The sequence below is a fragment of the Oratosquilla oratoria genome, chromosome 16 (assembly GCF_046742065.1).
Source record: "Oratosquilla oratoria isolate Oo_2021 chromosome 16, ASM4674206v1, whole genome shotgun sequence".
NCBI lineage: Eukaryota > Metazoa > Arthropoda > Malacostraca > Stomatopoda > Squillidae > Oratosquilla > Oratosquilla oratoria.
In genome coordinates, this window is record NC_134792.1 from 52,456,114 (window position 1) to 52,473,160 (window position 17,047).

Consider the following 17,047-nt stretch of genomic DNA (forward strand, 5'->3'; position numbering starts at 1 on the left):
GCAGAAAATGAGAAGACAGGGAGAAATCCCTTTGGGCTGCCTCAAAATGTCATTCACACATACCCACTCCCCATCCCCCACCTACCCCATGCACCACAGCATCATCCGTACACAACCATTCACCACTCATCCCTATCTTCTGGTTTCTCCCTTCCTCAATAGACTTCTCCCTCTTTTCCAACACCCCTTTCACCACATCCATCAATCTCATCCTTGGTTGTCCCCTCATGTTCACCCCATCCACCTCTGCCTTCCACATTTTTACTAATCTTTCTTCACTTCTTTCCATGTGTCCAAACCATCCCAATACTCTTTCATCATCCCTATCTCCCAAGTCCCCTGCTTTCCTCCTCACCTCTTTGTTTCTCACTCTATTCTGCCTAGTAATCCCTACCATACTTCCCAGACATTTGATCTCAGATCTCAAACATTTAAACTCTTCCTCTATTCCTTGTGTTCCATGTTTCTGCCCCATACAGAGCTGTTGGGACAATCACCCCTTCATACAATCTCCTCTTAGTATCCATTCTCAAATGTCTATTTCTCATTATACTTTTTAATCCCCCAAGGCATTTACTTACTTTGCTAAATCTACATTCTACCTCCACTCCTCCCTTTCCCACCACATTTGCCTCCATGTATCTAAAGCTATCCACTTCCTCCAGCCTCTCTCACCTTAATACTTCCAATTTGCTGCTATCCTCTCCCACTTTACTTTTACCCACTTTTACTTCAACTTCCTTCTTTTGCACACCTTCCCCAACTCCATCACTAACTTCCTTAACCCCTCCACTGATCTTGCTACAAACGCAGTGTCGTCAGCAAATAACAACTGGCATATCTCCCATTTTTCTCCATTTTCTCTGTCTCCAATGCCTGATCCATTACCTTTGCATTTACCTCTTGCACCATGCCATCCATTGAAAAGCCAAGGTGACATGATACATCCCTGGAGAATTCCCACCTTTACCTCAAACCACTCGCTCTCTCAGTTTCTAATTCTAACCCAGGCTCTACTACTCTCATACAAACTCTTATCCCATATATCTGCAATACCTCCCACAATGCTTTCCTGTCTACCCTGTCATAAGCTTTTTCCAAATCCATAAAGGCATAAAAAACACTGTTCCTCTCCTAATCCTCTCAATCAAAACCCTCCCATAAGGCTTCCCAACTACACTCAACAATCTGATCCCTCTGAAACTACTACACTCACACTTGTCCCCTTTTTCCTCGCAAAGCGGAACTATACAGGTACTCCACCATTCCTCTGGCACTCTACCATCTTTTAGACGAACGATAAACAACCTCATCAGCCAATTCACCATCACTGTACCTCCATTCTTTTAGACACTCCACATGACACCCATCCAACCCAGGTGCCTTATCTGCTCTCATAATTTTAATAACTGCTTTCACCTCATCTTTTCTTATTTCTCCTCCACTTTCCTCATTCATCATTGCCATTTTCTTAGTGCCTCCCACTGCAACTACCTTCCCCTCCCTATCCTCCTTCACATTTAGCAACTCCCTAAAATACTCTGCCCATCTTCCTCATACTACTGTGTCTTCCATTATCATCTCTCCATCAGCACCTTTTACCTTTTCTTCTCTATTTGATTCACCTCCTTTTCCTCTCTAAAATTTTCTTCCAAAACATCTTTTTATTACTTTGAAAATGTTGTCATACTCTTCCCCCATCTCACATCTGATCTCCTTTATCTTATACTTTACTTCTCTTTTTTCTTTGTACCTCTTATATGATTCTCTCTTCCTATTTTGCAACCACTCTGTGAATGGTCATTTCTTCTCTTTTCATATGAATAATTACCATTTCAACATAAATATCACATGCTAGCAACCCTGGCATCAGAACACATACGTATGTATACCAAAGGCTTTTTCCCCCTTAAAAGGGAGGTAGCCAAAACTCAAAGGCATAAAAACCACTCCCACCCATTCCATCCCTATCATACTCCACTCCCCTCCACCTTCATATCTTGGCAACTCCCAGATGACGGGTCATGCCTGCATCCTGTCCACTGCCCTGGGTCAGAAGCAGTTTTACAAGACACAGCACATCCACAGCAAGGCCACTTCATTGAATCGGCAACCCCACCTCTCCATTCCCTCATGCAGAAAAGGAGATGGGGAGAAATCCCTTTAGGCTGCATCAAATTATTTCTCACACATACTCCCTCATAACTACATATATCTAGCTTGTTATTGTTTTAACTATAGCTTTTTTAACTTTGTCTTTTTAGATAATGTATTTGACAGCAACTCTGTGGTATGTGTGTGTGTGAGAAAGAGGAGGAGTGTATCAATTCCTGTCACAACATGATTTGAGACACAATCTATGTGGCTGTGTACACAATTTTTTTTTTCTCCTTCCACTCAGTTTCCTACAGCCTACAAACACAAGTGTTCAAAATGCCAAGACCATTGGAACAGAAGAGGGTTGCAGCAGAGAATGGGAGAAAATCAGGCAAAGAGAGGAAGCGTGAAGAGGAGAGAGATTGGTAGTAGGCGTCACTCAGGTCAGGTCAACTGGGGCTGCTTCAAACAGTGATATGGCAAGTGGTTGTGTTTCAGTAATCAGCACCAAAGAGGTAAAATCTCTACATAATAGAATTGTTGCCTTAGAGAAGGCTGTTGAAGGCCTTAAAGAGGAGAATCAAGTTCTTTGCTCAAAGACCCAAAACACAGACAATAAACCATGTTTTTGAACCTGGGTGGAAAAAGGTGACAAACAAAACACAGAGAGAGGGAAAAAAAATCCTCATCAGACCCACTTCAAAGCAGAAACTCATTTCAAACTCTCGTGGGTTTACAAAAAGAATAAGCAAAGAAAGTGCAAGAGAAGAAGGATAGGGCAGTTGCTAGATCCTTACCCACAGGTAAGATTTTGGTTGTAGGAGATAGCCAGGTGCAGTATTTAGATAGGGCCTTCTGCGACAAAGACAGGAAGCATAGAACCCAGGTGTGTTTCCCCTGGGGGTGGGGATAGGTGATGTTAGAGACAGGATTGAAGAGTGTATAGTTGGGGAAGGTGTGAAAACCATCGTTTGAGTGCTGGTGGGAATGACATAGGTAAGTTAGGAAGGAATTGTTTGAGTGTTTCGGAATACGCTAAATAAGATTAGTAATAAGGGAGGGGATCCTGTTGTATGTGAATCCTTCTGAAGCATAGAGTTGGAAGCATGTGGTATTCCAGGGCTATTGCAATGAATTACAGGCTGGCAAATTATTATAAGGCCAATGGATGGGCATTTGTCGACAACTGGGATTGCTTTTATGGTAAGAATCATCTATATACAAAGGACAGGGTGCACTTGTTGCCCATAGGATTTCAGCTCCTTGCTGAATCCCTTGAGCGAGAAGTAGGCATTATGCATTTTTTTTTGGGGGGGGGGGTGTTATCGGAATATACATACATATACCAAAGGCTTTTTCTCCTTTACATGGGAGGTAGCCATCAGAATATAGTTTAGGCAACAGAAACAGCTCGGTGAGGGACTATGTAATGAATCACCAAATCAGGTGGAGGGAGGATAAACTAAAAGTTTACTATACAAATAGCAGAAGTGTAATAAATAAAATTAATTTACTGCGAGGTAAAGCATGCATAGAGATTTCATATTATAGCTATTACTGAAGCCTGGATCAATATGGCTGATAGACATTTCCTTCCAGAAATCAAGATAGAAGGATATAAGTTTTTTCATAAGGACAGGGTTGGCAGGAGTGGGGGAGGAGTAGCACTTTTCATTAAAAATATAATAAACTGTATTATCAACAATTCAATTAATAAGGATCTATTTTGGGTGGAGATTATAGGCAAGAATAAGAAACTTATTATTGCTGTCCTATATCGACCTAACCTCAGCATTGAGCAGACTGATCCTGATTCATGAAATTCACAGGACATACCAGTACAAAAACATTGTGATCATGGGAGATTTTAATTATAGAAACAATGATTGGGAAATTTTAGTAGATCAGGAAACAAAATTTTTCTTAGATGTGGTGCAGGACAATTTTCTAAAACAAATGATTACCAATCCTACGAGGGGAGAGAATACTTTAGACTTACTCTTAACTAATAATGAGTACCTAATGAGTAACGTAAAAGTGGGAGATAGTCTAGGCTCTAGCAATCATCAAGAAATAAGATTCAATATTATTTGGGAAGAATTAAAAAGTACAAATAACATTCAAGTACTGGACTTCAGGAGAGCCAGTTTTGACAAGATGAGGGAGTATATGAGACATCTGATCACTTATGGGACTGACCCAGGGGGCTGTGATAGGGTCAGATGTACGGTCAGTCCAGATCTCATTAATGTGGTCAGGGGTTGGGTCATGGAGGATATGTAGGTATGTATACCTACCTTGACTCAGGTCTCTTGCAGGTGTGGGATCAACAGCCAGGTCAGCAATTTGGACGAAATGTATAGTAACCTAACAGATTTTAATTCTAAATCCACAAAATAAATTCATTCCCCTTAAGTCAATATTGAAGAACAGTAATATTCCCAAATGGATGATGGACAGGCTGAAACATTAGATCAAAATTAAAAGAGGACTTTACATAAGAATAAAAAATGGGGAAACACACTTTAGATCCAAATATAATATGGCAAAACTGGTTAAAAAAAAAATACATGCACAGTGAAACATAACTATAAAATTAAGGTTGCCAGACAAGCAAGATCCAACCCAAAGAGATTCTTTCATCTCTACAGAACAAAAAATAAGGAAAAGATAGGCCTAATTCAAAATGACGAAAATGTCATGATAGAATCAGAGGAAAAAATGAGCGAGGTATTTAACAAATATTTTCTTTTGGTTTTCACTAAGGAGAGGTTAGATACGGTACCTGACTGTGATCTGATTTTCAGTGGGGATGTAGAAAGTAGTCTAATATCAGCATTAGTAAGGTAGAAGTAGTCAAGCAGATTGCAAGACTTAAAACTACAAAATTCCTGGGTCCAGACAAAAAAATTCCAAGAGTGCTTAGAGTGTAAATTTGAAATCTGCAACTAGTTAACAAAAATATTTAATAAGTTGGTAAACATTGGTTTTGTGCCTATTGCCTGGGGGCAGGTAAACATTGTTTGTTTTCAAAAAGAGAGATAAATCGTCTGTATGCAATTACATGCCATTCAGTTTGACATCAGTTATAGGTAAAATGCTTGAATCAATGATAGTTAATAGACCCAGAGAACACACTGAAAGACATAATTTGATTCATGACACATAGGAAGGTTTCTTCAAGGGTAAGTCATGTGTGACTAATCTTCTAACCTTTTACACTAAATTATATAAAGCGTCAGATAACAACGATAGTTACGATGTTATTTACCTTGACTTTAGCAAAGCGTTCGACAAGGTGCCCCACCAGAGACTACTAAATAAAATCAAAGCCCATGGCATAGGAGGAAAAGTGTTAGAATGGATTAGAGCTTGGATCAGTGACAGAAAACAGTGGGTCACCATAAATGGTGTAAAATCCAGGTGGGGGAGTATTTCTAGTGGGGTCTCCCAAGGCTTGGTTTTGGGTCCTTATTGTTCATTATGTACATAAACGACTTGGACAATGGGATTAATGGTGATGTTAGTAAGTTTGCAGAAGACACTAAAATAGGACGCCTAATTAGGTCAGGAGACTCCGCCAAGATTCTGTGGGACAATCTTAACCTCTTCACTCCGGGGCACATCGCACGTCTGGCAGCTAATCATAATAATCGCATTATAAAAAATAAAGTTGGTGCTCAATCGTTCGTTCTCTTTCACCCGTGTATTTTGATAACCATAGAAAATATGATGAAGCCAGTTTAGAGAGAATGGAGGTTACGTAGGTACGACTACAATAGATATAATCAAGATGCCGACATCGGCATCATCGAGTACCCACTTGCTCCTCATGCCGCCTACGTAGGCGTCACTGTATGGAAGTGGTTAATGAATTGTTCACATGGTCGGTGAAATGGCAAATGAACTTCAATAACTCAAAGTGCAGCATGTTAAATGTAGGGCTACACAACCACGTACACTGAGTGTGAGAGAGATTTGGGAGTTCTAGTGAGTCCTGACCTTAAATCTAGGAAACAGTTTATTAGTGCCAGGAATAAAGCAAACAGTGCATTAGGTTTCATTGCTAGGACGGTTACAAATAGAAGTGCAGAGATAATTATCAAACAATCTAATGTTAGACCCATCCTTGGGTATGCAATATTTAATATTTACCATATAAAAAAAATGTTGTTGAAAAAGTAGAACAAAGTTTCAGCTCTCAAATAAAAAAAAGAATAATGCAAATACACCAAAAGTTGAAACACAAAGGCAAAAGCCGACAAGACTGAAAATCAACACCATGTGAGATCGAAACCTTTATTGGTACGACGTTTCGCTTGTTACAGCTTTTTCAAGTACAGACATATGGCAAACACTCTGAGTACATATAGGCCAACGGGGAAGGAACTGGGAGAGGTTAACAGGAAGGGGTGGGTGGTAGGTGGAAGGGCGGAGGGGTGTGTGTGAGAAGGGGACGGGTGGGACTTGGTGGAGAAAAAGGAGAAAGGAGGACATTTCGGACAGTACTGTCTGAAATGTCCTCCTTTTTCTCCACCAAGTAAAGTGGACCAACATCCTTAATGTAGATGTGCTCAGGCCTGCTTACCAACCCCTGAAAAAAAAGATCACTCCAAATATGTGACCCAGAGGAGCACAGTCTGAATACCTGATGGCAAACTACTGTCAGGTGTGAAAGGGTGTAGCTCCTTTGCTGAATACTTTAAGTAGTTACTCATGGGTGAACCCTCCAAGCAGACAGCTTCCCCTCAATGGTATTCAGGTGTTTTTTTCTGATTCACCAACAGATGGATCTCTGCCCTCTATGACAGAGGTCAAAAAAGCTGTAAGTTGAAGGGTGGAAATGCAGCTGGGATCTGCAACATCAGTGCAGGGATGCTAAAAGCTGGAGGTGAGGCCATGATCTGCTGGTTGCATGCACTACTGTCTGCTCTCTGGCAGTCTGGTACCATTCTCTCTGACTGGAAAAAGTGTCTGGTTATCCTTAACTGGAAGGGGAACTGGGATCAGCAGGACTGTAACAACTACAGTGGTATTACACTACTCTATGCCAGGTAAAGTGCTTGTCCCTCTATTGTTGATACGGGTTTGTTCACATCTGCTAAAGTTTCAGAGGCCTGAACAGTCTGGGTTCACATCAGGTAAATCAACAACTGATCACATCCTAGCACTTTGTATTCTTGAGAAGCACCAACATGAGTTTCAACAGGGGTTTCTTGCAACTTATGTTGATCTCAAGGTGTTTGACTCGATGCATCGTGGAGTGCTCTGGGATCTGTGGATCTGTAGGATTTCTGCAAAGATTATTGATCTGATATTTGGCTTATATTCTGGGACAGAGAGTATTGTAAAGTATGGAGCAGGCATGGGAAACTTCTTTCCTGTTAATTCAGGAGTGAGACACAGGTGTGTCCTTACCCCAGCACTTTTCAACACTTGCATGAGCTGGATTATTGGATTAAGCTGTTGTTGTTGTTGTTGTTGTCGTTCCCTAGACTGTCTGTCCGAGCAGTCCCGTCTCCCCAAGGAATGCTACAGCCGAAACTGGGTTTTCCCACAAATCCTTTATAGAGTGTATGTTGTGTTGTTTGCGTGCAACCACCCCTGGCCATCAGCTCTACGCAGGAATGAGCTGTTAATCAATGTCATTGCAGAGCATCTACTGGCAACACCAAGGTCACTAACTTTGTGTTTGCTGATGATGCTGTCCTTTTTTGCTGAGTTGTTGGAGGCCTTGGTTGCAGTCCCATAGTCACTACACAGGAAGGTAAGACCACTTGCACTTGAGGTCTCCTGGACCAAGACCAAGGTTCAGGAGTTTGGGCCCATATTGGATGACACAGTTTAGTCTGTCCATGCATGTGGCATGGACATTGAGATGTTGGAAAGCTTTACATACCTTGGTAGTGTAGTGCATAACAGCAGAGGGTTATGTCAGAAAGTACTTCAAAGGACTGGAATTACCCATGGTGTTATGGACTCTCTCAATCAGAGTATATGGCATTGGTTGTTATTCATACAGGAGGATCTTAAAGCCAATTGTGCTTCCTGTCTTGCTGTATGGCTGTGAGACATGGACACTGAATGCTGATTTGAAGGGGGGTCTTGATGCCTTTGGTACTAAGTACCTTTGGAGAATCATGGAATATTGCTGGAATGACTTTATATCAAACCAGATACTACACTGCATAAGGATGACTGTGAGACTCAGTTTAGGCCAGTTACAAGCATAATTTGTGAATGTCAACTCCAGTTATATGGGCATGTGGCACATTTCCCTGATGTTGATCCTACTCCTCACAGGGTTCCTGTCTCTGCAAGAAACAACCCTCGATAGAGGAGACGAAGGGGATGGCGCCCACAAAATTCATGGCTGAGACAAGTTGATCGAACATGTCAAGAGTTGTTTGGAGTGGGAAGAGAAGGGTGGCTGCAGGGGAGCTTGCCCCTCAGAGAAGACTGTGGGGACTGGCACCATCATGTATCTACCTAATTGTAGTATACAGGAAAGAAGCAACACTTGTTGGGTCCTCTCTCCTCTTCTCTAATTTTCTAATGTGTGGTCTTTCTTAATTTACTTCCATGACCTCTTAAAGCCCTCCCATCTTTAATCAGGAGGTCTCTTCTATCAATGCAATCTATCCCCTTTTGTGACCTGAGCACTGTAATCATGTCACCTTTTTCTTTTTGATCTTTCAAGGTTGGCAGACCCAGTGCTTTTAGTCTTTCCTCATATGGTTTATTTGCCTGCCAGGATGGCCACCAGTTTGGTTGCTGCTCTTTGTATTTTCTCAATCTTACTCATATCCTTCACTCTGTGTGGAGACCACACTACCGACGCATAATCCAATTTTGGACGGATTTTAATGAGTTTTTTCATCAGCTTCTTCATGCATATAATGGAATGCCACTTTAATCTTCTGCAGTAGTCCATATGTCTCTTCCACAATCCTGCTAATATGTCTGTCAGGTGACAGGTTGTCTTTTATCAACACTCCCAAGTTTTTCTCCTCTTTTACTTTTGTAATGTGTTCACTTCCCTAGGAATAGTTCAAGGATGGCCATTTGCCACTATTGCCCATCTTCAGTACTTTGGATTTTTTTGTATTGAACTTTTCCCATTCTTGGCTCCATGCAAAAATAGTATCTACATCTTTTTTGCAATATTCTACTGTCCTCATTTTTCACTCTTCTCATTATTTTTGCATAACCTGCAAATATGGTGGCATAGCTTGTTGTTCCTTCCATCATGCCATTAACATAGACAAGAAACATCATTGGTGCAAACACTGAACCTTGTGGTACTCCACTCGTTACTGCTCTCCAGCTTGACATCTTGTCCTTTACTATTACTGTTCTCATGTATCTTTCCTTCAAAAAATCTTTAATCCATTCTAGTAGTTTGCTTCTCAGTCCTCCAACACACTCCAATTGCCATGTATGTTGACTATGAGGTACTTTATCAAATGTTTTCTCTAGGTCCAGGTACATGCAGTCCACCCACCCCTCTCCTTCTCTTGCAGCACATCAATCACTCTCAAGTAAAAGCTTAAAAGGTTTGACACACATGAAGCAACATGCTCCCTGGCATATGCCTCTAACTGATGATGAAATATATATTATTATTGTGTGTGTGTATATATATATATATATATATATATATATATATATATACATATATATATATATATGTACATACAAACACTAGAGTACATAGTTACATGTAGTCAATCCTCTATGGAAGTAACACCTATACAGACCAAAGGCTTAGAGTACTTTTTTATGTTTGGAGACAACTCTCCTTTTATAAACAACTGCTGAGCCTTGTTTTGTTTTTTCTGTTGTTTTTCTTAAATCTTTCTTGTGCTACTTGTGAGATCATCTCTTTCCTGCTGTTTCTGTGGCAGGGAGATAAGAATGCTACCCCTGAATTTCTGTCTATGTCATAAAGGATGACCAATTTGGGTGGGTTCAAGGGAAAAGGGATACCCCTTTCCATATATTTCTCCCATAAGCAGTCAAGGTATGCTTACACTTGCCCACTACTAAGCAAACAAGTTGTGAAAGGTCTCACTCTATTTTCATATTAAGGGTACATACACCTAAAAACTGTTCCTTCAAAATGAAGACTAACTTAAGAATAAAAGTTTTGACATGCAAGGTAAGTGGACATATTTTAGCAGTGAAAAATATCAATACCTTCAATATGAGACATACTACATGAATTCTGGTTCCAGATATGGATTGACAATTTGATGCGAATAAGGGAATGGAACAAAATCTGCCACCAAAATAAGAAAGACTGAAAAGTGAGCCCCAAATACCTCTTTGGACCTGTAGTTGTTCTCTCTTCTTCCACTTGTATGTCTTCACCTTGAATTTTCCTAAACCCTGTTCTCTCCTCAATGCACTGAATATCATCTTCTGTGATGGTCTCTCTTTGTGTTGGGACATATGTGCCAGCCTTTAGCCTTCTAGGCCGTTTTTCCACTTTTGGAGGTTCTCCATTACATTCTGAAGCATGAGCCTGGGATATATTCAATTCAAAATTAATGAAATAGACCAGAATGAAACATTTGAAGGCTAAAATCTATGTAAATACTCATCCATTCCAATTTGATAAATTTTGTCATCTGAGGGAAAGAACAAACAATTGTTTCTTAAAGGACTTAATAGGAAAATTAATGATTTTCTGGATGATTCTTGGAATAAATTTCAAATTAAGTTTGCTCACCTTTTCAATGAATTATATTCAATCTATTAAAATTTGTGCACTATTTCTACATGTTCAGTCACAGGCACACCATTATACAATTGGGTTCCGTACCATTGAAATTGATCATATGGTGACCAACCATATGATCAATATACACATATACCCCAAGACCCATTCCCCTTATTATTGAGGTGCCTGTCACCCCACAGCATGTGAAAATTTTATAATTTTGATTAAATATATACATTTCTATACACATCATACATTAACCTTGTATATGATTATAAGTTTTATGCACTGTAGAGTTTAAAATTTATAAGATTGTAAATAGTTGTATGTACAGATGTACTGAACATCTCACAGGACTGCAGGCATAATTTGCCTTGTGGAAGTGAGAAAGGGAAGGAATACAACAGACATTCTGCACAAACTGTAAAATGAGTACATACTAAGATGCAAATGTCCTGAATGTATCCCTTAAGTATTTACCTAGTTGTATTATATGGGAGGGGAGCTATGGTCGTGGTGACCTGTCTTTGTATCTTTCAGCATCAATTTTTTTCTTAAAATCTTGAATAGTGTTTGCACACACTGTTTCTTTATCTAAATTATTCCAGGTATCCAGTACTCAATGTGGGAAGATTTTTTTTTTTTTCAGATCTCTTCTATAGTTATCCTTTTTGAGTTTCTTTTCGTGTCCTCTTGTTTTTCCATTGTCCCATTTTAATAAATCATTCCTATCTAGGATTTCCATTCCTTTCATGATTCTATAGTCAGCAGATCTCCTCTTTGTCTTCTTTGTTCCAGAGTTGGTAGTTCTAATTTGGACAATTTTTGTTTGTATGTTGATTTGGAGAGAGTTGGTGCCAACTTTGTCATTGCTCTTTGTATTCTTTCTAATTTCTTTATATTCTTTTCAGTACTGGGTGTCCATAGTGTTGCTGCATACTCCAGTTTTGGTCTTATTAGTGTAACTAATATTTTTTTTTAAATAATTTCTTCATCCAAGTAGTCAAATGCCACTTTCATTGACCTTAATAGATTGAAAGTTTCTCTGACTATTTTACTGATATGTTTGTCCAGTCATGTCTTTGCTGATTATTACTCCAAGGTCTCTTCCCGAGTTCACTTTTTTTACGTCTTCTTTGCCAATTTTATAATTTCTTGATATTCTATTTTTAGGTTTTCCAAACTCCATTATGCTACACTTCTTGATATTGAAGTTTACTTCCCACTTTTGAATCCATTTCCAGATTTTGTCCAGGTCTAACTGTAATGATTCACAATCCTCCTCTGTTCTTACTTTCTTTAGTATTTTTGTAACATCTGCGAAGAAATTCATACAACACTCTACTCCTTTGTTCATGTCATTTATATATGTGGCAAACATGAGTGGAGCCAGTACCGAACCTTGCGGGACACCACTTATCATTTCTTCCCAATTCAAGTAAAGGCATGCAAGATTCTGAAGGAAATCTACAATGAAGGGGTGGATGAATATGTCCCAAGACAAAAACACGGAAAAGAATATAAGTGCTGGTTTAACAGAAGGTGCAGCACGGAGAAAAAAAAAAAAAAAACTTGGAAAAGAGAAAAATCCTAGAAAGTGGCACATGTATATCAATGAAAGGAATGAAATGTAAAAATACACAGGGAAGAAAAAAGAAATTATGAAAAAGACATAATAGAAAGCTGTAAGGATCAACCAAAACTATTCCATAGATATGTAAATGGTAAATTGAAAAACAAGCATGAAATAAAGAAACTACACCAGGGAACATGGAATACACAGAAGATATAAAAATGGCTGAGGTCAAGAGTAAACATTTCAAACCTGTTTTCACTACAGAAAATGTATGGCATTGGGATGAAGGGCGAGAAGTGACCCCCCCCCCCTCCATTATGGGATGAATAATAGCAACATGAGCTGAAATAATGGATCAAATAACAAGCCTTGATATCCGGAAATCGCAGGGCCCAGATGGAATTGCAAACTGGATATTAAAGGAGTGTAAGAAGAACTGGTAGGCAAAATATATAATATAATAAATTGTTTACTTAAGGAAGGAAAAATACCAGAAAACTGGAAAAAGGCCAACATTGTTCCAATATATAAAGGAGGTAACAAGGAAGACCCAACAAATTACAGACCAGTTTATCTTACAAGTAATCAAAAATAGATGGGCAAAACATCTGGAAGAGAACAACATATTAAACCTGAGACAGTTTGGAGTCAGGGAAGATCATATGCCACAAATATGATCTGCTTTTACTCAATACTATTAGATATGATACAGGAAAGGGATGGATGGGTGGATTGTGCTTTCCTAGATCTACTGAAGATTTTCATAGAGTGCCACATAGAAAACTATTAGGAAAACTAAAAAACATAGGGGTACAAGGTAAACTACTGGAATGGATGGATAATTTCTTGCATGGAAGAAAAATGAGAGTAGTGGTGAGAGATAAAAGTTCTACTTGGGAAGGGGTGATTAATGGAGTTCCACAGAGATCACTACTGACTCCAATAATGTTTGCTATTATGTGAATAACATGACAAGGGTGAGTGGACAGTTACAAGAGCTTCTTTGCTGATGATCCAAAGTTGTTGAGAAAAGTGAGCACTGAAATAAACTGTGAGTCACTGCAGAGAGATCTGAACAAAATTTGGGAATGGAGTCAGAGGTGGGAAGTGGACTTCAACATCATGAAATGTAGTATAATGGAATTTGGAAAAAGTAAAGGAAAGATATCAGGACAATATGGAACTGGTGAAAAGGATGTAAAGAAAGTGGAATTTGAAAAAGACCTGGGAGTAATCATCACAAAGGACATGTGCCCTGATAAACAGATAAGCAAAATTGTCAGAGAAACCTACAACTTGCTGAGATCAATAAAAGTGGCCTTTACTTACTTGGACAAAGAAATGGTGAAGAAAATACTAGTCACACTGATAAGACTAAGACTAGAGTATGCAGGAGCACTATGGTCACCCAGTACCAAAAAGAATATAAGGAAAATTGAAAGAATCCAAAGAGCAACTACAAAGATGGCCCCCACACTTTCAGAACTGTCATACGAAGACTGTCAAAACTAGAGTTACTGACCCTGGAACAAAGAAGAGAAAGAGGAGACTTATTGACCATCTATAGCCGGGCCCGGGTAACTTTTTTGGTTGTTACCCCAAAAGAATTTGTAGTAAAATGAATTTACCTCACACTTTGAAGTACTCTGGGGGACAAACCAATTTACTTATAGAATTCATGGATAATAAACAAACAACATACATACATAAATATACCAAGGCTTCCTCCCCCTTACAAGGGGGGTAGCCAAAAAGAAAAAGGCATAAAAACATTCCCACCCATTCCATCCCTCAAAACACTCCACACCCCTCCACCCTCCCTCTCATCTGAGCACCTCCTGAATGACAGGTCATCCCTGCACCTTGTCCACTGCCCTGGGTCACAAGCAGTGTCGCAAGACACAGCACATCCACAGGAAGGCCGCTTCATTAAATCGGCGACCCCCCCTCTCCGTCCCCCCATTGAATAAAAGGAGAAGACGGGGAGAAATCCCTTCGGGCTGCGTCAAATTTTGCTCACACATACTACCTCACCCCCCATCCCCCCGCCCATTCCACCTCATGCAATCACAACATCATCCATATACAACCATTCTCCATTCACCCCTGTCTTCTGTCCTCTCCCGTCCTTCCTCAACAGACATTCCCCTCTTCCCCAAAGCCCCCTTCACCCCATCCATCCACCTCATCCTAGGACGTCCCCTCATGTTCACTCCCTCCACATCTGCCTTCCATACCTCTTTTACTAGTCTTTTTTCACTCATTCTTTCCATGTGTCCAAACCATCCTAATATTCTTTTATCAACCCTATCTCCCAATAAACAAACAAGCACACAAGAAAAAATTGCAGGAAATCATACATTTATAAACAGAAATAAAACACTCTTTTTAGCACTACATGGCACACAAGCAAAACTATGATTGTGGTTGTTACTCCCTTAACACACCAGGTCAAAAATCCACCAGGTAGATGACGAGGGGCTAAATAAAGACTGATAAGTCAAGGAGCGAATGCCACCACCATGACAACAACACAAAAGTGGTCTCACTGAGGATGAAAAACAGTTTCAATACTGATATTTCTCCGTTTCCGTAGTTTTAAAGACGGTGGGATCCTCGATGCATTCTTTTTCTCCAATTTTCATATTAGTTTCCCTCACTAAGCACATCCACATCCATATCCGTAGCATGTCCATTACCCCCCAAAATTTCTAAATTACCCCATTTGGGGTAATTTACTCCTGTTCCCCGACCACTGATCTATAGAATCATGAGAGGTACAGAAGTCCTTGATAGAGAAGACTTACTAAATTGGGATACGAGAAATAAAAGAGGACATGGAAGGAAACTCAAAAAGGACAGTTATAGAAGAGATTAGAAAAAGAACAGCTTTCCCCACAGAGTGGTGGATGTATGGAACAAACTAAATGAAATGATAGTGTGCGCAAAAACCATACATGAATTTAAGAACAAGTTAGATACTGCAAGATACAGAGATGGGACACCATGAGCACATCTCCCCTTCCCGTAAGATACAACTAGGTAACTAGGTAAGAGAGTAGATATGTAGTTCTCTAAGAGACAGATGTGTTCCCTTCTATATAGGCTCCTAGCCACTTCAGTACAGGACTTAAATCTCGCGTGTCGTAATAATAATCGCATCATAAAATATAGTCACCGCTTATATCGATCGTTCTCTCTTTCACCCGCGAATTTTGAAAACCACAGAGAATGGGATTCAGGGCGCATTTGGGAGAATGTAAAAACACAGGGGCGACTACAATAAATATAATCAAGACGCCGATATGGCAGCGTCGCGAATCCACTTGCTCCTCATGACGCCTACGTGTGCGGCACCGTATGGAAGGGGCTAGCCGATTGTGGTTGAATCTTCTTGCAAAATAGAAATTGTTGTGATTTCTCCTATACTGGCTCCTAGTTGATTGTGTTTGATGCCCCTAGTGGAGGATTCCCTGAATGTGAGTAAATTTCCTTAAGAATCTTAAAGACCTGTATCAAATTGTCTCTTGAGTTTATGCTATTTTAGGAAAAATAGATTCATATGTTTTAGTCGATTTTCTTATTTATTTCTGATATTTAGAATCACTTTTGTGGCTCTTTGTTGTACTTTTTCCAATATCCAAACTAATGGAAAGTATGATGACACTAAGAATCAAATTAAACACCTACTTCCCCCAACCAAAATAGTTTTCTGGAAGGCCACTCTACCAGCATTCTATTCACAAACATAACACAAGTGCTGGAAAAAAAGAAAAGAAGGGAAAAAAAAAAAATATATATATATATATATATATATATATATATATATATATATATATATGTATATATATATATATGTATATATATATATATTATACATATATATATATATATATATATATACATATATATGTACATTTTCTATTAAAAATCACTGCATACTCTGCATTGGTGATCTTATTCTTAAGACTTTCTATTCTCCTGAGTATTTTCTTCTCTGAAGCAGGGAGAGCAAATATAACATTTACGAACGAGTCCATGTTTGGAAATAAAAACCAACATTTAACGACGTTTCGCCTATACATTGGTTTTTATTTCCAAACATGGACTCGTTCGGAAATGTGATATTTTCTCTCCCTGCTTCAGAGAAGAAAATACTCTGGAAAATAGAAAGTCTTAAGAAGAAGATCACCAACGCAGAGTATTCAGTGATTTTTAATAGAAAATATATTAAATAAAACCTGTTCCCTAAGTTCACTAATATATATATATATATATATATATATATATACATATATATATATATATATATATATATACATACATACATATACCAAGGCTTTTTCCCCCTTCCAAGGGAGGTAGCCAAAAAGGGAAAGGCACAAAAACACTCCCACCCATTTCACCCCTAAATACACTCCACACCCCTCTCACCCTCCCTCTCATATATATATATATATAAACAGGGGTTTTGACAAGATCCACAGGCATATACTCTCCATAGAGATCATCGGGTCAGATATAACTATTGGTTAGCCAAAACAACCAAAGCTTATGGAAAAAATAAATAAAAAATAAGTAAATAAATAAATATATATATACATACAGTATATATATATATATATATAGAGAGAGAGAGAGAGAGTCCC

The 17,047-nt window shown here is 39.1% G+C and overlaps 1 protein-coding gene across 2 annotated transcripts in view; it reads right to left on the reverse strand.

Annotated features, from left to right (window-relative positions):
- Positions 1-17,047, reverse strand: part of LOC143034003 (uncharacterized) — a 71,223-nt gene that overhangs the window by 18,170 nt on the left and 36,006 nt on the right. For both annotated transcript variants that reach the window (XM_076199824.1, XM_076199823.1), the window contains exon 6: positions 10,422-10,624. In XM_076199824.1, the coding sequence (XP_076055939.1) occupies positions 10,422-10,624 (203 nt within the window). The remainder of the gene's footprint in view (positions 1-10,421; positions 10,625-17,047) is intronic.